Raw genomic sequence first — 24,195 nt, 5'->3', positions numbered from 1 at the left:
AGGGCACTGGTTATTGTGAGGTATTTTTTACGAAGCCCATCTCTCCTGAGTTTGAAACAGAGCCGAGGTCTAAGCGAGCAGCAGGCTAATGGCAGCAGCACCATCACTCATTCTGCTCCACCGTGTCTTTGAAGAAACCATCGTATCTGCCAAATCCATCAAACTTCCCCACAGAGGCATTTGCCAGCCTGTGAAACTGATCATCTACCTTGGGGATTGCAGGCCATAGCAGGGGGAGCCATATTTTACTGCCCCTTTAAATTCTTAATGCAGGAAGGTGCCACGGGCCCAGCCATAAAAAGGACCCCATGAATCCAAGACGACCAGGCCACTCTCAATCAGCCCAGAGCTTCCTGAGACACTCTGAGTGCAGACATCTGATGAATCTGACTGTGGCTGCAACACTTCATCAGGAGGAAATGTAGTTTCATGAAGAGGAGCAGAGTGTGGAGGTAAGGAGGAAGGATCTGCATTGGAAACACTTTATTCTTCATTTAATAAGAACAAATGGTTGTAATCTACTCGTCATGTACTGATCTGTAGTATTCTTTATGAATCACATCATCTGCTTTAGGCAAGTGTCCCTATAAGATCGGTCTTATTGTAAGGGTAAGTGCATCGAGTACTCTTATTATCCTTCGTTTTTTCTGATGAATGGACAAACTTTAGTTTTCGATGCTCTTTTTCCTTCTAAGGCTGTAGAAACAGTTTTTTCTTAGCTGATGTGGAACTCTGAAAAGGAGTTTCTGTTTTAAGGTTACCTCAGCAGGTGTTTGGTGCCAACAAAAAAAACCACCTGTTGTCTATTTTTAAGGCTGTCTCACTATCTGGGACACTGGTTTAGCTGAGTTGGTAGAACAGGCGCCCCCTGTACAGAGGCTTTAGTCCTCAGGCTGCATGTCATCACCCTCTCACCTTATTTCTTATCTCTCTCAAACTGTCCTATGAACCCTTTAGCACCAGGGTTGCAATGTCTGTGCAACAAAAACATCAGAATGGCCAATCAAAACTATCCCAACATCATATGAATCCAGCCCAAAAACCAGTCCAGTGCCAGAATTCAAAATAAAACCTCTGCCACGCCTTACATACAGCGTTTAAAGTACAAAAGTATTACAAAAAGGCTCCATAGTAGAACGCATGCAAAGAACCCCTTTGGTACGGATGCCCTAAAGTGAAAAACAGGACCACAAGTAAGAAAACACAACAACAAATCAAACAACACAACTATGTTAACTTCTGGAAAGTGCGTTCGTCCAATCAGCAATGATCCTTGTCACAGCAGATACCTACATTTTTTCGTTAGAATTTAATGTAATTGTGTTTTCGGATTTGTTGTGTTTTGCCCTTCAGGACCACAACATGAAATTGTTTTCATTTTTTACAGTCATATACAATCAATTAACAACTTATTAATATTAACAACAAATACAGGTGTAAACAGCTGTTAACATTTTGTTTACCATATTTTAACTAACATACCTTATCCAGTTAAATCACCAGGTTTTGATAATTTTACGTAAAATGTATTTATTTTAAAGAGGTAATGCACTCACAGAATTCAAATCATGTCAGCGTTGGGGTGTTTTGGGGGGCATTTCCACCTTTAATGGATAGATCAGCAGAAGAGAGACAGGAAATGTGGGGAGCAGAGAGTGGAGGATGACATACAGCAAAGAGTTGAGGCCAGGAGTCGAACCAGTGACTGCTGCAATGAGGACTATAGCCTTTGTACATGGGGCGCATGCTTAAATGGCTAGGATGGGGCACAGTTGGCCTGGTGGTCTAAGCTTTAGCCCTCGTTGCAGAGGTTGCAGGTTTGATTCCAGCCTCGACCATTTACTGCATGTCCTCCCCCACTCTCTGCTCCCCACATTTCCTGTCTCTCCTCAGCTGTCCTATCATAAAGGCAAAAAAGCCCAAAATATAACTTTAAAAAAAATGGCTAGGACAACAACAGTTAAAGCCTATCTGCATTGATGAGAGCCAGATAAATGGGTTGGAGGGCACTGGCAGTGATGGCTGTTGTGCATACTGTTGACACTGCATGTAGATGATATTTTATACATTAGAATTGACCCTTGAGATGTGCCATCTTCTTTTGAAGAAATCTAATTCACAAGATGACAACAAAACTAGCAAAAAGTGAGAAATACAAATAAATGCATCAAAGCAAAAAAAAAAAAAAACACATAAGAATACAAAAGGAAATTGTTACTAACACAGAGATGAAAGCAGAAAGAACACCCAGACAAAACATGGGTAAATGGAAAATGATACATATCAGTTCATGAAACTGTGAGTGGATCACAGGGTACAATCAGATATAAATACAACTAGACAAATAGAAACTGTCACAGAAATACTGAAATAAATAAGAGAACTGAGCACCCTAAATATACAAACAATGAGATTGATCTTCTATGAACAGGTAGATTATTCCAACCAACGAGTGCTTTTTACCTTAATATGTTTTCTTAACATAAGGGCCAGAAAAATAAATCTATGTTGAGTTCTTCCGGTGATATTAACAGGTATAAAATACTGCTTCAATGGACTGGATAGTGGAATACATTATAATAGAAACCGAATCCAGCACATATGTCTTCATTTACAATGAAGAATGAGAAAAGGACAACCAAGGACAAATCTGCTGAATTATGCTTTTTGTGTGTGTGACATATTCTGTGTGGACCTACTTCTCTGCTTGTGGATTTGGTTGGATTTGTGCGTTAACAAAGTAATTTATTCAAGATAAGTATTTTGATTCTTCGTTTCTACTTGACATCAAGAATAAGTTCATAGCACCCAGAGTTGCCCAGTTCCTCAGGAAAACTGAGGACCTGCTTTGTGTGAGGTTACATTGTTAAAAACAGAATTCGTCTCTTACAGAGAGGAAACCATGACATTGTGATTAAGAACAGTTCTTAAAACCAGATTTCCAGACGTCCTTGTAGCTGTCACTCTGGCATTTTAATTACCTCTGCCACAATCATTTTACCTATTCCCTGATAAAGAGCGGCTTCAGAATGGCTTCAGAGTGGAGGGAGTACCTTGAGCAGAAAATATGATGTTTACCCTGGGAATGATGAAACCAGAGAGGAGATAAAACCAAAAGACGATGTTTGATTTCCAGATTATTTTGTTGACATCTGACACATAGAGCCGGAGTAGCTTTTTGCTCAGGATTACTCACAACATGAAAGAGAAAATCAAGGCAACGTTGTGCTGTTTGTTGAATCAGAACGCAGCTCTTCATCTTCAATGCTACTCACAGTGAGTTTGAACACTTGTGAGGGTAGCTTTCTGGCTGTGGGGGTGGGAAGCGTTGATACGTGGGATATGAAGACCCTAACTGCGATAATTAGAGAGGCTTTGGAAGTGAAGCATTTCTTGTTGCCTCAGCCTTTTCACCTGATGTGAAGTAAACTAATTAGTTTACCGAAGTTTAAACTCTAAAATCAGGCAAGAGGACAAATAAAGATACAACTTTTTAATTCCTGATTCCACTTCTGATACCTGAACTTGTGTTTCAGCTTACACTGATCATATATTTTACTCTATATTCTAGCTCCCCACGACGTCTGCACATTATCACTGTTCAAACATTAAACACACAAGAATGCTGCATAAAAATAAATAACTTATAAACTCTATGATAAATACCACCTCACCTGTCATTTGGACGCACCTAGAGGACGAGGTAGCAGAGAATAAATACATCATGAGGACCAACAAACTTGATCACTGACCACAAAACTGCAACATCAGCAGCACCCTTCACAAGGAAAAAGGGATTGAGCATACTTCTTCTTCATGTCCTGCCTCTGTGATTGTCTCCCGCTGCCCTGATCAGATTCACCCGTGTCATTAGTCTTACCTGTCCCTTTCAGCCTTCCTCCCTGTGTATTCAGTCCTCTTCCTGTCTTTATCAGTCTCTGTTTCTTCCTGGTAGCACGCCTTTGTGGTTGATGCCCTTGTGATTTTGATCCCAGCTCTGTATTGTGTATTTAGACTTTTCTTGGTGTGTTTCTCTTTACATGTGTCCTCAGTCTTTGGAGTCTTTTGTCTGTATGTAGGGGAGTCTGTATGATACTGGGTCACAGTGTTGCATTGTTAGACCCTCATCTATTATTCAAAGAAGACTATTGTCTCATCCTAAATTCTACACTCATGGACTTTGTGACTTGTTACCTTTAAGTAAATGAGTGTTCAGTGCCGTCCCATTGTCAACTCATTGAGTGTGAGCTTACTGCAGAAGAGTACTAGGGCCAGCATTTAAAAAATGTACATATGAGAGGAGGAAGATTTCTGAACTTTGAGAATTAAGTTGAATGTCCAGAAAGAAGTTATGATTATGAAGATTTCCCTAAGAATTGCGACACCCAATTGCACCAACTATTGTGCATCTTTTGCAGGTCTGATGTACAAAGCAAATTGCTCTGATGATATTATTGTGCAAAAATGCACACACAGTTCTGCAGCTCTGTGCAGTTTGTATTAATGTTCTGCATTTGATGGAGACTGAGATGAGCTGATACATCTCCACTCAGCAGCGCAGAGCTGCACTGTGCGCTCTCTCATCCTTACGACGCTAAATCCTATCTACATACTGTACATGATGAGCTGGATGAAGAGGTTCTTACTATTTTATGTAGGAGTCAATTCATATCGGATATGATATAGATGTCACAGTTTATAACCAGCTTACATCCAAAAAATATAAATTAAAACATTCCGTCATGCATGTGTGCAGCCTGCATGTGCGCCAGGTTAAGCCTCAGACAGCTCCAGACTGATTTAACTCCGCATTACTAGAATTACAGTAACGTCCAGGTAATATTAACAGACTGTATGTACAAATAAGATATTTTTAGCTCATCCAGAGGCATATTTATTTTGATAACTAAAGAGTTTGAGTGTAATAATGCTTATAAACACTGCAGCGCAGTTACCACCAGTTCTCACCACATGATAAATATTTCACTGTAACTGTGCAGGGCTGTTAGCACCAGTGTTTGTGACTCAGGTGTTTTTTACAGTGAGGCTCATTTGAAGAGGTAAGGGCCTGTTTGAATGTGTAATTGGTTCTTAATGTATTCACACAACACTGGTACAAAGAGATGCTATTGCCCCACAGTGCAGTTTGTGGAGCATGTGACCCTTTGCACGCATCCTCTGTGAATTAGACAATGTGTTTTGGCTTATTTTCACACGTTAAGCTGGTACAAAAGCTGCACAATCCTTCAGTAAATCAATCCCGTACTGACCTTTTTTTTATTCCAAATAAAGACATTCTGATCTAAAAAATGTATACATATCCATCCCATTATCTGTGTCTTTCCAAAGTCATATTCAGATTTGGGCTCATCCATATCACACCCTGCCTGTCTGTCATTATATATGCCTGCAAGGATTCAGTGCAGGCTTCAGGGTGGACATTGGGATTGTGTGAAATATAAGTAGTATTAAATGTTTCTAATATTACTGCAGAAGAGTCCAAATTGGCTAAAGATTGTTTGGTGACATATTAAAACGGTCTCACTTAGGTACAAGGTAAAGAAAGGCTTAAGTAACTGGAGTGAGATCCATGTCATTAAGGCTGTTATGAAACAACTAGTGTTTTTTTTTGGGTTGCTATTAACAGTTTTTGACCTGCTACAAAATTAAGCAAAGTATTTGCATCTCAATCCAAGCAGCCACAGATCTCTGGATATGAAACTTTCAACTGTACCTTCAACATAATGAGAATGGATTGATGTTTTCTTCTGCAGACAAGTCAATGACTGAACTTTTGATGAAGCACCTCCTCCTCTCTGAGGAAGCAGGGCCACTTTCCCCAGAAATCACCTCTATTTTTCATCAAGACAAGAGCAACAGATTAGGCGTGAGAAGTCTACTTTGTTGCATCTGTAAATACCACGTTATATTTCCCCTAGGATCCACCTGAACGGTGAAAAAGCAAAGCCTTTGTTTTCTAAATGGGTCATGATCTGTTTTCCCTGCTGGAGTCCAACAGGTAAACCATTAGTCAGGCCTGCACGTTCCTCCAAATCAATTTACACAGTTTAAAACCATTCATCTCCATATCCGTGTTTGACTTCTGTATTAGATGCAAAATGTCAGATGCTGTAATAACGCTGAAGCAGGGCTTAGGATTATTGCAGAATCGTCAAACACAAATGATTTCTTTCCCGCTTATCTTCCTCTGGCAGTCTGCCAGGTGCGTCTGATTTTCTGTGGCACTACCTCAGTGCATTGGAGACATGCAGATGAAGACATTTTGTACTCGGATGTATAAAGATCCAATATGTCATCCATTACAGGATGGTGAATAGCTAACAAATGTAATATAACCCATTGGAAGCTAACTCTGCAAATACGCTGCTTCCACTGACATCAGGGATCTTTATCAGTCGTAATCTGAAGGAGAATAAACATTTTAAAGCTGCTGGAAATGCAAAGCCACATTCTACTTCCAATTTATCAAAACTCAAACTCTAAATAGAAAGCATCTAAATAGTTTTAGAAATAAGTTTTAGCTGAAATCAATGTGATTCATGAAGCTTTTAGTAAACTTTCCTTGCACAGGGTTTGATCAGGGTCTGGTTTCTCATGCAAAATAAAAATAAGGAGGTTCAATCTGCAAACCAACCATCCTTTGATTATCATTGGGTCATGTCTAGTGTTGAGCAGGCAGTCAATCAAACACAATCTCGTCATTTTTACCCACAAGGGTTATCTTGAGATCATGTTAGATAATAATAATAATACATTTTATTTAAAGGCGCCTTTCTCTGCACTCAAGGACACCGCACAGATATAAATATATACATACACGAATTTACATTAAAGGAAACAAAATCAGAGTCAAAAATGAAAACAATATAAACTAACAAGTGGTAAGAAAAAATAGAAAAAATAACAAAATGACAGTGCAATTGGAGTCAGACAGAGTAAGCGGTTTTGAACAGATATGTTTTGAGTTGTGATTTGAAATGGGGGAAAGAATCTGTGTCTCTGAGTTGAGGTGGCAATGAGTTCCAGAGACGGGGAGCAGAGCGGCTGAATGCTCGGCTCCCCATAGTGGTGAGACGGGCGGAGGGGACAGACAGGTGTATGGAGGAAGAGGATCTGAGGGGGCGGGAGGGAGTGGGAACATGGAGGAGGTCGGACAGATATGGGGGGGCGAGGTTGTGGATGGTCTTGAATGTTAACAGGAGGACTTTGAATTGAATACGGAACTGAACAGGGAGCCAGTGGAGCTGTTGGAGGACAGGAGTGATGTGGTGGATGGAGGGGGTTCAGGTAATGATACGGGCAGCTGAATTCTGGACCAGTTGGAGTTTATGGAGGGATTTGTGAGGGAGGTCGAAGAGGAGAGAGTTGCAGTAGTCCAGACGGGAAGTGACAAGGCTGTGGACAAGGATGGCGGCAGTGTGGGGGGTGAGGGAGGGGCGAAGACGATTGATGTTACGAAGATGGAAGTAGGCAGTCCGGGTGATGTGAAGCATGTACCCTAGATGAAAAGAAATGCATTTCTGAAATGTGTGTTATCTTATGGTAATAACACTGTTACTGAGTTTGTGTGATTAGCTCTTGTAATACATGGATTACAGTTAAAACTTGCAGTAAAACCAGAAGTCAGCCTTTTTCCACATGTGAACTAACATTATCACGTGTTAAATGTCACATGTAGGAGGCTTTCTTTACAAGCAGAGGTATTTTTGAATATGGATTGAACTTACAAGATAATACATTTGCACTCATATGTCACGTTTGAATTACAAACTGTCACATTTGATGGCTTTTTAAAATGTGGAAACCACAAATGGCACATAAATCCAGTAAAAGTTTCTATAAAGTACCTGAAATTGCAGCCTGTGATGTTTTGTCATCTACTAAAGTTTCTGCTGCCAGAGGACAAAGTGACAGCAACGTGAAGCGAGTTCTGAAAACAACAATAAAAAAAAGTATGTCCTTGTCGGAGACACAAACACATTTAGAGAGGATGTCTCTGCAAGCTTTCTTTTTACTGTGACCCCTGCTCTCTGTCACAGTGTATGGAACAACTTTAAGCTCAAGTATAAACCATAAATCCTGCAGTATGGTGGACAGGACCAGTGAGGGGGATTTTTCTTCAGGGTCAATGAAGTGATCAGGAATTATCCATCAATTGTAAAGCTTGTAATCAGATTATTTAGATGCATTATACAGAGAAATATGACCTTACTGGGGAAGTACTGAACTTCAACAATTGTAATTAATATAACATCAGAGAGAGTGACATATAAAACTTCAGCACTGCTGTGATACAGACAAACAAGGCAGTGGACCAATGATAACCACAGCAGTGCTGATAGTTAGTATGTCACTCCCAACTCAACTAGTCCCACAACTTAACTAAAACTGGACTGTCTGCTCTGTACATACAAAAGAACAAACCAGCTGTGTCTCAACTCAGGGGCTGCAGCCTTTGAAGCCTGCTTTTGAAGACAAATGCACCCTCCTTTTCCCTGACTGCAGAAAATACAGCGGGAGAGAAATTTGTGGATCCAACATATCCCATAATTCTTTGCACGTCGCTTCAAACACTGTTAAATAAGAGTATTCATTCAACTTAATAGCTAGCTGTACAAGTATTATAAAAGACAAACACATAGAAACTTGAGATGATCTTTGAAATGTTGGTGATGGTTGTATTAGTAAAGTTATGCTAGATGTGCCAGGTAGTTAGCCAGCTACCCATTTCTAGGTGACAGGAGTGATGATATGTGACGCCGACGTACAGGCTGGTGAACATAAACAAAGAATCCTCCGTAGACCAGAACATCTCAGTTCAATTCGGCCTGACCGGTCTACAGAGACTTTGAAGAATGCAGCTCCTAAATTGGGACATAGCTTTTGTTTCATACCGTTGTCACCTGGCTGATTACTCCCTTGACTCCTTGGTTGTCGCTCTGTCATCCTCTAACAATGGCTGATTACTTCCTTGACTCCTTGGTTGTCGCTCTGTCATCCTCTAACAATGTGTGTAGTCATTGTTTGTTTTGTAAGGCAACTCAATGGATGGCGCTGATAAGGGAACTGTTGAGCATAAACACAGGTATCCATAGCTCAGATTAGTGTGAACCAGTTCTGGATTCCAATTCTGCTTCCCAGCACTGATGACAATCTACAGAAGAATATAACATTGTACTGTGGATACTGAAGTAAGAAAAGTATTTGTTTCTCTTTGTGTCACATCACTGCGGTCATGGGATTTCCCAGCTCTGCATATAAATCCTTCTGTCCTGCCTCTGACACCGAGGTAGTGTTACACTTACTGTAGGTAAGTTGCATGTTATGACATGTTCAACCTGAAGCACTCAGGGAGAGCCACCACTTTAAAGTGTCTACGCTCACAGTCACACATCAAACTGTGACAGAGTGAAGACAGAGGAGCTGCTGCAGCGATAAAAAACAGACAAAGCCTCTTTGTGTTGAACTAACTTTGAATATTGTTCAAATATTTATGACCAAAACAACTTATCGTAACTTTGTCACTGCAGTGTGCCAAGAAGTGCAGGTGTTCATACCTCAGAGATAACATTTAACTGCTGTGGCGTTGCATGAATAAAAGGCTTTTGTCTGTGATGATGAGTTTGAACAAGTAAGTTTGCTTCAAACGCTTCAACACAATGCAGTCCGGCTTCATGTGGGAACATTTCTGTACAGAGGAGGAATATTTACATCCAGGTTGTGGCCTCGTCTCCCTGGCATCGAGATAAGCACATGAAGGAGTGGTTGCAGGGAGTCGAACAGATGGTGCATTAAAAGAAGATACGACCAAGGTTCAAGAAAACAGACTCAGAAAGAATCAGTGACAGAGATTTAATGTACCACTTACACCCCCCAGCAGCAAACTAAAACATTAAACCTGCTCAACTGAACATGTGTATCACACAGATGAGACATTTCCCCAGTATGTTATCAACAGTGGCTCGAATAATATCTAAAAAGAAGTAATACAGTTTTTGTGCGTGTGTGTAATTGAACAAAAGTCACTAAATTATGTCACTATATCTTTGGAATCTCATGCAGACATGTAAGGTAGCATCTGTTTGAAGCTATCCTCCAGTATGTTAGCAGGGGCAGGTCCAGTAGGATGGTCAGGGTAGCACTGCCCCCTTGAAGTCTGATTCGCCACCCCAGAAATCCTAAGCTATAATTGGCTATTTACCTTACCAGAGGCGGGTCTTGTGTTAAAATCAACTATTTGAGATGTGTGAACAACCTAGCAGTAGGTTTCTTTGTTTTTATATGTAGCACATTTTCTTTTTGGGTGACTGTGGCTCTGTAGGGAGAGTGGGTTGGCTCTCAATCTGGCGGTTCGATCCCAGCTTTGGCAGTCACATGCCGAAGTGTCCTTGGACAAGACACTGAACCCCAAGTGGGGAGTGTGAATGTGTATGAATGAGATTAACTAATACTGATGGTCCTTTACTATAGCAGCCTCTACCATCAGTGAGTGAATGTGGTGTGAATGGGTGAATGTGACAAGTAGTGTATAAGAGCTTTGAGTGGTCAGACAGACTAGAAAAATGCTAAAAAAGTACAAGTCATTATCTGGATTCAAAACCGGTCCTCAGCACATCGTTTGTGTTTTGCACTGTCAGCTCATGTCTCACTCAGCGGTAAGAAAACACCAAAACATTATCATAGCGAAAGTTAAAAACACAAACAAACATGAAATGTACGCGCAGGAGGCGGGCAGAATGACAGGGCGGGATTTGATTGGTTTCATAATTTGGCTCCTGATGGCAGGGATTGGTTGGTGTTTTCCCAGGTTTACTCCGGCTGTAGATAGCTTTTTTTCACTCTTTTTTAAGAACACATTATGTATTGATTGCCATCAGGACATAAAGATGATTTTAACCAGTATAACAAAAAGTTTATCTAAATCTGACTACCAACCCCAGCTTTAAAACAGATGTTTCAGAAACACATTCCAACGTAGGGACTATATGAACTTGATTTGGTCCATGTTCATGTGGACAACAAAAAACTAAAGTTTCGGGCATCGCTTATGATGTTACCTCAATTTGAGCATGGCGATTGTTCATATGAATTGCTCATGTGCTAAGATGGCGGGCTACTGGTTCTCGTCTGCTCTGGGACAGCTAAATATATCACACTCCATAGTTTTTGCCAAACAGTACACAGTTTGAAGAACACTGTTTATGATTACCTCTTGCTCAAGAAGACACTTAACACACATGCTCAAAGTGGTGTTTGACATGACTGATTACTCATTAATGCCGTCTACTGGCCTGGCATGCTTATGTGGGTGTGTTCAACCATTTATTGTTGTGAGGACAGAAATATTCAGAAACACCTCTTGTATGGACAGCAGTGAGTTAAATCTATTTTTAAAATGTGTTGATGTAGCCTAAATGAACAGTAAAGACAGATGGGGTAAATACCACCCCTGGCTGTATCATTGCCCCAGTTGGGTCAAAAAACTCTGCACACCCCTGTGTTTAGAAACTCTTTTTTCTTTTTCCTTATCAACAATGTTTGACCCATTTGAAAGCACCTTCTCCTGTCTGTTTTCTTCCTTTCTCATTCCTGAAATATCAAACTGAATATTTAAAATGTTTCACCTTGTATTGAAAGTGTGACCTAAGCCTGAGTTTAGCTTGTGTTCCATTAAAATCTTTCTGAAAATCAGTGTAAATGTTGCATCTTGTGGTGGTTTGAGTGAGCGTTAGTGTGCCAGCTGACAACTCTTTATGTTGTTTTTTAGTTATATAACTCAAAGCACCTCAGGGATACCTCAGCAGCCCTCCAGGAAGATGCACTCAGTTTTCAATAGAAGTCACTAAACACACTCTCTCAGTGACAGAGCGAATAGTGAGGAGGACCTTGAGCTGACCTTGTGTTTATGGCGGATCGCTAAAAACTGTTCCAGAGGGGGGATGGTCTCTCATTTGGTTCCATGTTTTAACATCCTGGAAGAGATCGATATCCTCTCAGAGGGCAGGTCCCTACGTTGGGCCCATGTGGTCAGGTTCAGGAACAAAAACTATCCCTGAAGTTTAGGAGACACATCCTGAGGTGTATGTTTTAACCATAGACTGTATAAATAATGGACGTAGTATCCGTGACGTCACCCATCTGTTCCTGAGTGCTGTTTTGGGAGCCATATTGGAAATGCTGAACTCAACCTAACTTAGTGTGAGGTAAAGAGGCGGGCTTTGAGTCTCCTAGCCAACAGCTACAGTGTTCCCGCCTGTCAGTCAAGTCAGCCATTTCCTTAGATGGGCAAAACTCGCAATCTTAATATCTTCTGAAATGTTGCGTTGGAAAAAAAATTCACACCCCGTACTGAAGCTGTTTTTTTGAACCAGGCTGTAAACATGTTTATTTCTGCTGTAAAGATCATCTTCTTTGAATGGGTGTCTATGTGGTTTCCGGTGTTTCTGCAGCCAGCCTCAAGCGGATTCTCGATTAATTGCAGTTCATAACACTTCTGCATTGGCTTCATATTTTGAGACCGGAGGTTGCCGCTTGATTTTAACCCTTTAACCTTGAGTTGTTGAATTGGGTGAACTTCACTGCACCATGGGGGTTTACATTTGCATTGCCTTATGTAGTAGACACTTGGTTCGAATCAGAATATGGAGCAGGTGGCCACAATAAAAGAAACAAGTTAGAAACACAATGGAAATAAAAACATTAACAATTAAAAGCAGTTCTGAAGAGGTGTGTTTTGAGGTGGGATTTGAATGTTGGTAGGTCAGTGGAGTTGCGTATGTGTTTGGGGAGGGAGTTCCAGAGGGCAGGGGCAGCAATGGAGTAAGCCCTGTCGCCCAGGTTCCTAGAGCATCATACTAAACCTCTAGTGTGTCCAAAGCTTCTGGTGTGTGTGTGTGTGTGTGTGTGAATGTTTTGAGGATGAGGCTCGCACAGCAACAGTTTTACAGACTATAAGGCCACTTTAAGAGTTTCTTTTGCATCTTGGTGAGACATCCAGAGAGTGATTAATGGTTTGTATTTGACTTCTGTACACATTAAAGTGCAGTACCCTTGTAGTTAAAATGATGAATGGTGCAGAGCAGCTTCCTTTTCCATCCATGCACTTTGACAGGAGCTCTTCTTATGACTCTCTTTCTCTTTGTGTGCTCGAGTCCTCCGTAAAGTTTAGACATTCAGCAATTATCTTAAATAACCAGCTCCTAATATTGGCAGAAGTGCAGTGAAATGAAAAGAAAAAATGTTAGATTTACTTTTGCCAAACACCTGAAGATTTTAGTGGAATACAATTTGATGGGCACTTGAGTATTGACCGAACATTGATTCAACAATTTCTCCAAAAGGTCCATTGAATAGCTGCTTTGGACTTAATAACACATCATATCATTGAGAAATGGAGTCATTTATATTGAATAATTACAGATGTTTTAATTTTTTTATGTATCAGCTGCTTTGTTTTAAAAAATAATGTTCGTTGGTAAGACTTTCTAACACAAAAATAGTCCCATTGTGGATTATTTAAAATCTTTTCCTTTTGTAATCCAGTGCTAAAGGGCCTTTATTTTAGAAACAGACTTCTTTGGTTTTATTAATACTATTTATTTTATTATTTTATAATTTGAATATCTTTGGTGAACTAAACCTCCTACATGTCTGGGCCTTCGAGCAGCAGCTTGACCAGACTGTCAGACTTCTCTTATTCTGAGTTGTCTTTGAACATAAAATCCTAAAAGAAGTCAAAGAGGATTTAAAGCCAGTCATATTTAGAGGCAGATTAAGGGTGCAGAGTTTAACTGACTGTAAAATGAAGTATCTCTCTTTATATTTTTAAGACAGGCCCTATACAAACCAGCAGAGCAGTTTTCCTCCTGCATGTTCAGACTCTCTCAGGGATTCTCTTTCCAACGATCTTACCATCTCACCAGGATCAGACTGTGCAGCTTACGTTAATGGGAAGTGAGGAGAAGCCACAGAGAAACAAATGGAAGAATCCAAATCCATGTGAAAACCAAGTATGAGTTTCCCAGAGACAGTCTCAGCAGCAGGCATGCAGACAGCATGTTGAACCACTACCGGACTTACCAAGATAAATATTACAACCGCTGAAAGATGTGATCCGGAGAGATGGATCCAAGCTCCATCAAAGAAGACCCGTTTCTGGAAGATTTAAGAACAAAACTGGAGGAGTTTGGACAGTTCTGGCTGACTTATCATGTCTGCATGTACAAACAAGCTTGGAAGTGTGTCCACAGTCTCTCAGGCACACACACTCACAAACCAAGACAAAGAAGAAGAATAGAAGACGCTGTAGAGGGATAAGTGGCCCTCTGATGACTGATGATAACTTTGCTCTTGAAGTCCTGTTGTCACATGATGTGTTCTTATAAGCATGTATGTTTATGCTTTTCGTACCTGAGTCTATGTTCCTGAGTTTTTGTCATGTTTATGGACAGCAGAACACATTTCCTCTGGAGACAGTAAAGCTTAGGTCAAAGTTTGTTGGGTTAAATATTGAATCTGTGACCGACTTTTTTGAGTTGCAAAGACAAAAAACTGTTGAGATGAATACTTATAAAAGATCAACCTATGACCGAGTTAGTGTTGTTGTGCCGATGATTTGTATAGGAGCATTGACTGAAATAGGACTCAGAAGACAGAGAGGAGGTCTCTGGACTCTGACTTATATGGATAGTTTTAATGTTTATGTTAGATTCTTTACATTATTCATTCAGTTCAGAGTGAGAGCTGGCATGTGTGTTCACCTGCATGTGTCGTCTTGTTCAGAAAAAGTAGCTTGGATGGATGAACCCAGGCAATTAAGTGGGATGCTAAAGTAACTTGAGACTGTTGATTACGTTACTAGCTTACGGTAATGTTTACGACGAAAGTGACTCAACCATTCAGTCTAAGATGTTTATTTGGTTAAATTCTTATTAATAGCAGTTGGGCTGAAGGTGTTTTTGAGTTTATGCTGTGATCCCACTGCAGCAGTCCATGAGTGTGTCCCCTCATCTACAGTAGTGCAGCGCTCATTTACGCACAACACACAGCACTGTAACCTCATTGATAACTTAAATCTCAATACCCATCTGTTTAAACTGGCTTACTCCCTCTGACCACAACTCCTCTGTCTATTCACTTAAAGGTGACATATCACGCTTTTTTCATCAATATATATTGGTCTAAGAGGTCCCCAAAACATGTCTTTAAAGTTTATGCTCAAAAAAACACTTTGAAATCAGATTTTGGCATGCCTGAAAAGCCCTCTTCTTCAGCCCTCCTCAGAACACTCTGTTTTCTCTCTGACCACGCCCCCTCAGGAAGTGGATGTGCCTCGGCTCTCCAGCACGTTGATCTAATGTTTACATGTTGGCTGAAGATACACAGCTGCTCAGAGATCACGTTACTTCAACCCTCTGAATCTGATCTAGAATCTGATCCTGACTGAGAGGCGCCTGTAGCAGGACCTTTCTGAAGGATTGGTCACAAATTTAGTGTTTCTTGTTGTTTTATTTATCAGTGTGTCGACGTGTGTCTTGGTACACAGCTACGAACATGTAGCTATGTGGCTATGCTAACTAGCGCTAGCACTTATCCATGATAAATAAAAATCATCCACTAGATCTTCAAATCTGCAGACGTGGGGAGTAAAACCGACCTCTGCCAGAAAGACAGCAGGACCTTTCTGAACGATTGGTCACAGATTCTGTGTTTCTTGTTGTTTTATTTGTCAGTATGTCGACGTGTGTCTTGGTACACAGCTACAGCTATGAACATGTAGCTTTGTGGCTATGCTAATTAGTGCTAGCACTTATCCATGACAAATAAAAATCATCCACTAGATCTTCAAATCTGCAGACGTGTGGAGTAAAACCGACCTCTGCCAGAAAGGCAGCGGGACCTTTTCTGAAGGATTGGTCACAGATTCTGTGTTTCTTGTTGTTTTATTTGTCAGTATGTCGACGTGTGTCTTGGTACACAGCTACAGCTACGACATGTAGCTATGTAGCTATGCTAACTAGCGCTAGCACTTATCCATGATAAATAAAAATCATCCACTAGATCTTCAAATCTGCAGACGTGGGGAGTAAAACCGACCTTTGTGTTTATTAAGACAGCCTACAACTAGCATGCCTCCCTCCTAAGCTCCTTGTTAGCACACATGTGTGCAGGGAATGAAAAACGGAGGGGGGGATTCAGTATTATTTTATTCAGTCTATGGGCTGAACAAGCTCCGAGCTCTGACTCCGTGACAGACCGGATATTGTTGTTACGTAACAAAAACACGGAAGTCTGAAACGGCTCGTTTCACACACATTTACAGAGAGGTGGAGAAATCAGAACAGGGGCAGAATGGATTTTTTTCATTCTTGGGGGGTTGTAGACATGCCAGGGAAACATATTTCAGGTAGAGAACCATTAAAAAGTCCATTTTGCATGATATGTCACCTTTAAAACTTTTTAAATTGTGTTTTATTTACTGTTTGCTATTTAAACTCTGTTTGTTTTTAATGTTGTAAGGTGACCTTGAGTGCCAAGAAAGGCCCTATAAATAAAATGCATTATTATTATTATTATTATTATTATGACACACTGACAGGATATTGTAGAATCTCATGTTAATAAAACAAATGTGTTCTCTACACAGGTCCACCGTTCACAATCAGTAGTTTGGAGTCAGACAGCCATCCTCCTTAATATCATTCAAAATGGAGACTCAGCTCGGAGATGAACACAACACTAAACTGAGTATTAAGGGACATCAAACATTAGAAAATCATGATACAGTTATTTTTATGTAACTCCAGTCATATATTCTACATGCATGACATCTGAAGTTAAATGTTTTAAGACTTTTTTGTTTGATGGTTTTGGCTTATAACTCAGATCAGAAATCCAGTATCTCTATGTAGTCTGAATATATCCTCTTGATCCAAAGATGATTTTATTGATTTCACAATAATTTATTCATGCAGCTAAAAAAAAATGTATCCTTAGATTACACGGTTGGAAGTCCTTCCACGATAATAGTTGTCATATCTGCCAACCTTAAGGTCGAATTCACATTTAGCTGAACACTTTTATTAATAGCAAGTTCTCCTTCTTCTCTGACCTAAAAACATAAATGAGGCAAGTGTCACAACCTTGAACATGTTGCTGTTATCACTACCTCTTATGGTTTAAGTTACCTTTTTACCACAGTGTCAACAGGCAGAGGGGGGAATGTGACAGACTCCTTTTTGTGGATTGATGTGTGATCAGGTTGTCTCTGGGAATAACCTGTACTATTAAGAATTAACACTGTTCTGGGACCTATTAGAATCAAGTATTTCACACAGCTGGGTGATCAGTAAGGATCTAGTTGTAGTCCTGTGGTGAGTGACTGTACAAGATGACCCGTCTTTGACGGTTCTCATTGTGTGGTGTGTCTTAAGGTGTGACATTCATACTGACTCGACAAAAACAAAATCAAACAGTCTTATCTTGAGATTTTATATCAAAAACGTGGCCGATAAGTGAACACAAAGCTGTGAAGAAAAGTAAAAAACAATACAAAGGACGAGCAGAGCTTCTATAGAGATTGTATTATATTTCCAAAAATATATGTACAGTCTATTACAAAGGTTACAAAGCAAAAAGAATTGTCTATGTAACAAGAAATCGTCTAATTAAATGATCTTACAGTTCTGCTGTTGGGGAAAATACCAGTGAATCTCAATACTTTCATCACAGAAAAATAAATAATAAATCGACAATTTGTATTACTGTACAACAAACTAAAAGGCAAGGTCAAAACAAGGTCAGAGTAAAGATGGAAATCCTATCAGCCGTCTTTGGTCCTAAATGAAAAATTATGTACAACTGAAATCTTGTGGGTGACAATAATTCATCTGCGAGATAGAAAAATATAGTGCATTTTCAATGTATTCAGAGCTCTCTACTGAGTAATATGTGTAAAAAACAATATAAATAAAATGTACAAGTTTTACAATTAGAACATATACAAAGATTCCCTCAAACCTCGGCTCGTCCTGACACAATCGACAGTGCTGCACTCTTTGGAATTATCCACCACCCCGCCGACGCGGTGACGCTAATTTCCAACTGCTGAACCACAAGATTTGAAAAATAACTTCATACTCTATCTGCTAATCCTGATTCCAACCGAACCCTACATCCTGCATGTTTTTTGTCTTTTTTTCTTTTGTACTCTTTTTTGTGTTTTTGCTGAAATAGCCACAACAAAAGTTTGTGTTTCCAGAGTCGAGCAACCTGAAGTTCAAACTGTGGATGAGACGGACAGTAAAGTGACTTTTGGTAGGTGAAGGTTAAAGGTGATTTGGACGTGGGATCGATTGTATCCTGGCCTTAATCTCAATTTGGCTCAAACTGCTGCTTCTCCAGCTCAGGAATAAAGCGGGACAGTGTTGTCCCGGAGTGTGAGGGGCCTCCAGGGGCCCGGTTTTAAAATCAGAGCAGGGAGTGAGGCTGAGAGAGAGTGCTGCCTGTGAACTGGGGAGTTTTGTGCTGACTGAATGACTTTATGCCGGTATTCAATTCAAAGGTCTGGCCAAGGCCCAACTGCTGAGCTCTGCTGTATGGATACAGGGAGGGGTGTGTGTGTGTGTGTGTGTGTGTGTGTGTGTGTGTGTGTGTGTGTGTGTGTGTGTGTGTGTGTATATATGTGTCCGTGTCTGTGTGTGTGTGTGACGCCGGGGCTCAGAGCTGGTCAGGGCTAATTCCTGGTGTCTCCTCACAAAGGTGCGTTCCACAGTGAAAATAGATCCACAGCCACACTAAGCTGGATAAACCTGAAACACTGATATCCTCTGAAATGACACACATCTTAATGATCTTTTCATCAAGAGCTTTCTCCTCAACAACCTCCAGGACGGACGCAGGACGGACAACATTTTTCCAACCTGACCTCACAGAACTAAAAGAGCATAACTGAGGGAGCTGGTTGGCAGTTAGCGGTTTTATGCGTATGCCCCATACACAGAGTCTACAGTTCTAATCTCTATCCTATCTAATAAGGGCTTAAAATGCCTTAAAATGTTAACTTTCAAAGAGCCTAAACACTTTACAACTGGTGGTACGTAATGAGCTAAAATGACCTGCATACACTAAAGAAATAAAGCAAGTGGTCAGTCCACATGGAGGAAAACAAAGCCTTTCTGGAATATGTTTCTTTTGGGACAGTACGCTGCGTCAGTGAAGTTACGTTACATGATGTTGTCTACGTTAAGGTCATGTTGGTTATATTCAGACACCAACACTACCTGGATAAGAGTCGTAAAGAAGTCATGGTTTGAGCTAAAATAAATCCACTTAAAGCTCCTGCAAGGAACTTTCTGTTTGTATAGATTTTGGCACCCCCTGTGGACAAAGAGGTACTTTTAATCTCTTTGCTGATCTTGTCCTGTAGATGTGTAGGTTGTGTTTTCTTAGACCAAATCTCATCCCGCTGTCTTTGAAGTGTCAAATAGTTCAGTCATTGTGGATATTTGCTGTACTGTCGGTTGTTTCGTCTGATTCCTACCCCCTTTCAGCGGCTCACACTTTGAAAAATGTAAATATAGAAGAAGTAGTTTAGTTCATTTCAATGCTGATGGTTTTGTTTGCTTTTGTAGTTCATAAAGAGGCATCACCATTAATATCAGTCTGATTCATAACCAGTTAAAAACTCCTCACTTGAGCTTTAAGTTACAGCCGTACATAGCGTGTTGTGTTCATGACTTCAGTAGCTCCACAATGTGTGTGACATGAAAAAGATCATGTTGAATTGTGACTGTAATCTGAATCTGTCTGATGATGTCTGAGACCGAGAACAGAAAGAGGTTTGTGGGAACAGAAATGTCAGTTTTGTTACAATCTTGACAAAAAGCTGCTTGGGCACTTTTACTACCTGGTTAGGTTTGGGTAAGTGATTGTGTCTGGGTAAAAATAAGCACTAAATGTGTGTATTAACATTAAAGACATGACATATGTAACTTTTCTTTCAGTATGTAAGGAAATCTGCTTTGTTTGGATAAGTCTGTGAAGTAACATTGAGTCACTGCTTCATGCTGTGATCATGACGCAGGTCATTTTACACCGCTCTTGAGATGATTCATGAGTCCACAGAGAACAACTATCCTCATTGACTTTCCACTGGCATCAGTCCTAACACAACTGAAGAGTCGATACATTATTTTAACACATTACATGCCACCAAATGTAAAGGGTATGTGCTGACAAACATACAGGACCACATCTGTCTTCCATGATCACTGAGGGCAGGCTAGACCTTTAGAGGGAGCAAGCTTTAGTCAGTGGTGTCCAGGGTTGATCCTCCATGAAGACATTTTCTAAGAATAAGAGGGCCAGATTGGATAAAAAACATCTTTTTGAATGTATCTACCTCCATGGTTGTACTGCTCGTGGGTGTTTATGTTTTTTGTGCATCTTTGATGAGAACGGTTTTAAAGAAATGACTTTGACGATACAGATTATGAAGTAGGTTATCAGCAGCAGTTGAAGATTATAACTTCTGTGAACAGCACTCCTCTTTACAGCTGAATAACTGCATTTTCTTAGAAAACAATCCTGCACCATTCAGTGTGGAAACTTTTGCTGTGTTTTTTTCTTTTTGCATCTAAGGTGGAGACAGATGGCACCGAATAGGTTGATTGGCTTTTAGCGCATCGCCTGCAAAGCCCCACTCATCTCAGTTCTCCATACAAGGCCGTATGGAAGAAAAGAGGAGCAATCTTAAGAGACACTTTAATGCATGTTCAGTCACATCTACGCCTGTGAGGGATGAGCAGAGGAGTCGCATGAATAAACAAGGCGGGCAGCATGGCTGCCTGCAAAGCCGGGACGCTGGGGTTTAACAGCATGTCTGACTCCAGCTCGTCGTTTGGTCCTGAATTTTCAGACCCGAACCCTGAAGGGGCTCTTTGATTTCTGGGCGGCACACAAATGTCAGAAGATGATGTCAGCATGGCTAATTGGCACCTTTGTAGTGTTTCAAACGGCGCCTCTCTCATCTCTGTAGCCACTCAGTTCAACATTTCCATGCCGTGTTAGATTTCCATCAAACGTTTAGCATATCATAGCGGCAAAACATGACATGATTATTTCATTTGATGACTTTACACGGCAGTTTTCTGAGCGCTTTCCAAACCGTTTGTAGGTCGAAGAGGTACATTTCCTTTCACTTTCCTTCTCCGGCGGCGACTGAATCTTTCCAAAGACTTTGTCTCAGTACAGCACAGACATGCCTTAGAACCTAGCACCTTAAACCTCAAGCGAGGGCCATTTCTACCTGGTAATTATTGCTCTGATAAGTCCACCTCTGTTTCGCTGACGGTGTCACTCGTGGCATTAACCGTGTCCGTGCATTGGATCACACCAGTTCAAGTTCCAGATAAAAAGACATCACACTACAAGAAAAAATAGGGAGCTAGTCCACCCGTTAAATGAACCGCACACAGCATTGCCATTGAAGTGCCTAAAATAGTGGCAATACTTAATCTAACACATTTTAAGGCAGTATAACGTCTAAACTTTTCTCTGATCCACCCTTAAGAATTGTATTTGCAGCTGAAAAATGCACCAAAACATACACAGAGTGCAACATTTCAGGCAAAATGATGGCAAAACAATTTGCAATAGCTTCAAATTCAATACAATCTTTCAACAGTGCTGCAACATTCCACTCCGCGTTTCCTGTAGTGAACACAAGACAAAGGATATTGCTACTCTTATAGAAAAGTCTGGTGATTCGAAGAACAGTTTGCACTCCTGTGTCTCCTCAGTGTCGCACTCTTCAGAAAATTCATTGATACAAAAATGAAAACCCACTCTTTAGGCTGCGAAAAAAGCGTGTGAGGTTACCATTTCACTTCCACAGCACATGTAGGAAAACACGAGTCACTGCAAACAGTCCAGCATGTGTTGTCACAAAAAGTACCTTTGAATCTGCTCCTCAAAGTCCCTCTGTGTTTGGATAAAGAGTTTACCCTGTAGTCGAGTCCACGTAGAAGAGAGAGAAACGTCTGTTTGGGCCGCGGCATGTCGCGGCGGCACACAGACAGAAAACTAACAAATTAGAAAAAGAAAGGAGTGAAACCACAGCAAGAAGAGGAAATCCACAGCCATGGTGTGCACTAAAATCATTAAAGAAATGTCAGCATCAAACTCAGCTTGTATGCGCTTGTTGATATGTGGTTGAGTTCATAAGCGCTTCTGAGAAAAAAAGAAACCAAAAAAGGAAGTCTTCCCGTCCAGGTAGTTTCTTTTTGTTGCAGTTTTTTTTGCCCTTTTCCTCTCTTTAGTGCCCTTTGCAGAGAAGGACCACAGTCTTTCACTGAGGAACAAAGGAATGATTTCACTCCAGACCCGGCCGGAAGAGTCAGACATGACAGATGTCCGTTAACTTTGACAATTATCCCGGATACGTCTCAGGCATGGCTCCAGGGAAGTTCTGCTTCTTGTTTCCGTCCCATCCGATGCGACTCGTGGCAGTCCGTCACACTTGGACACCCGTGCCGTGAAGATGCAGCATCTGTGCTCTCATAGTCTGTATGCTGCTCATGATCTTTTTCTGATGGCCCACCAGCGTGATACCCAAGCTCATCACGTCCCTGGAGGACAGGACAACACATCAATCAATGCACCGGACCACAGAAAAGGGACAACAAGTGAGATTTACAGCCTCAGGTTTTTCATTATAGTGAGAGGCTCAAAAAGACAGATAAACACAGCTGGGCTGTTTATGGATCTTTTTATGAATCAGCAGGATCCCCGCAGAGGTAGAGCTTTTTGTTAAAGGCTAAGATGTTTTTATAAATCACAAACAACAGCTGCAACGCACTCTTCAAAGCTACCAGGCTGCACTGACAAAGACAGTAATTTAACCCTGCAGACCATGACGGTGGTGTCTTTTTATGGTGTTACACAAATACTGTGCTGGATCAGAATCATTTAAAACACCTAAGTCAAGAGAAAAACACAGTGATCAAGGCGGTAGAGGAAAAGCAGCTCCTTTTTTCAATGAGGTAAAACAACTGTTTGTGTCTAAGGACTGGTAGATTTGAAGAGAGGGATGCATCAGCTGCTTCTGGTGAGGAAGAGTAGCATCTTAACTCTGAACAAGGCTCTTTCCTTTCCAGTCTGTACTGACTGCAGTGAGGAAAGAAAAATAGCACTTTTATTTTGAAGGATGTGCTTCAATCAGGTGCTTCTGTCTGCAACACCTGTCTGGTTTCAGCCATAACCTACCTGAAGGATTCCCCAAACTCTTTGAACTTTTTATTCACTTTGACTCAAAACTATGACAACATATGGACCAGGTTAAAGAATACTTGTCCTCGAGTATCATCAGTCCATGATGATCTAGAGTTTATACATTTTTGGTAAGTCTGTTTGGAAATATAATTGGAGACCTTGAGACTTTTATGGGAACGTGCAGACGGATGTTGACATCTCTTGGTCATTGGAAGTTCTGAGCAACAACTTAAGGGCAAACCACAGTCTGGGCTGAAGTTCATATTCTGCTGCTTTCAACTGGCAAGAATGCAATAAACAGTAAAGAGTTCACACGAGTTCATAACGCTTCGAATGGGGAAACATTTAGTCAGACTTCAGCGGAGGCTCCATGGAAACATTATTTATGACATATCTTGTGTTTTCGAGTTCTTGAACCCTTCACATGTTTCACAACGGATGTTCACGCCGACCATAGAAGTTCAAACTTGTTCAACCATGTGAGATATGTTAACAGTGCTGAGTCGCTTTCTGATACCAAACTGGACGAAACTAGAGCTGCACGATGAAGGGAAAAATTAATATTGGGGATGTCTTATTTTGGTGATATTGATTGAGATGAAACATCTGAAGCCTGTTTGCATTAACAATCTGAAGAACGACATTGTAGCGAGTACTAAAGAGTGCCTGAAAAGTAAAGGTCTGGAAGATCCAACAGTTATCATGTAATCATCTGAGGGCTTGATTTACGAAAGGATTGAGCTGCTCTTGTGCGCGCTAAATTGGTGCATACAAGCCAGAAAGACGGTCTAATTCACAAAACATTCAAAGTTTTAGATTCTTCCCAAGCTGCTATGCTGAGTAAATGTTGTCTCTGTGCGCCAGCGTTGTTTGCATACATTTGATCACCCATATGCATGCATT

The 24,195-nt window shown here is 40.7% G+C and overlaps 1 protein-coding gene across 3 annotated transcripts in view; it reads right to left on the bottom strand.

The window, feature by feature from the left end:
* Positions 1-17,588: 17,588 nt before the first annotated feature.
* The window catches only part of epha7 (eph receptor A7), a 118,162-nt gene continuing 111,555 nt past the window's right edge, over positions 17,589-24,195 (bottom strand). For all 3 annotated transcript variants that reach the window (XM_034699880.1, XM_034699881.1, XM_034699882.1), the window contains exon 17: positions 17,589-22,649. In XM_034699880.1, the coding sequence (XP_034555771.1) occupies positions 22,535-22,649 (115 nt within the window). In that variant the 3' untranslated portion in view covers positions 17,589-22,534. The remainder of the gene's footprint in view (positions 22,650-24,195) is intronic.

This window comes from Notolabrus celidotus, chromosome 13 (genome assembly GCF_009762535.1).
Source record: "Notolabrus celidotus isolate fNotCel1 chromosome 13, fNotCel1.pri, whole genome shotgun sequence".
NCBI lineage: Eukaryota > Metazoa > Chordata > Actinopteri > Labriformes > Labridae > Notolabrus > Notolabrus celidotus.
This window is presented reverse-complemented; position numbering and strand designations above follow the sequence as displayed.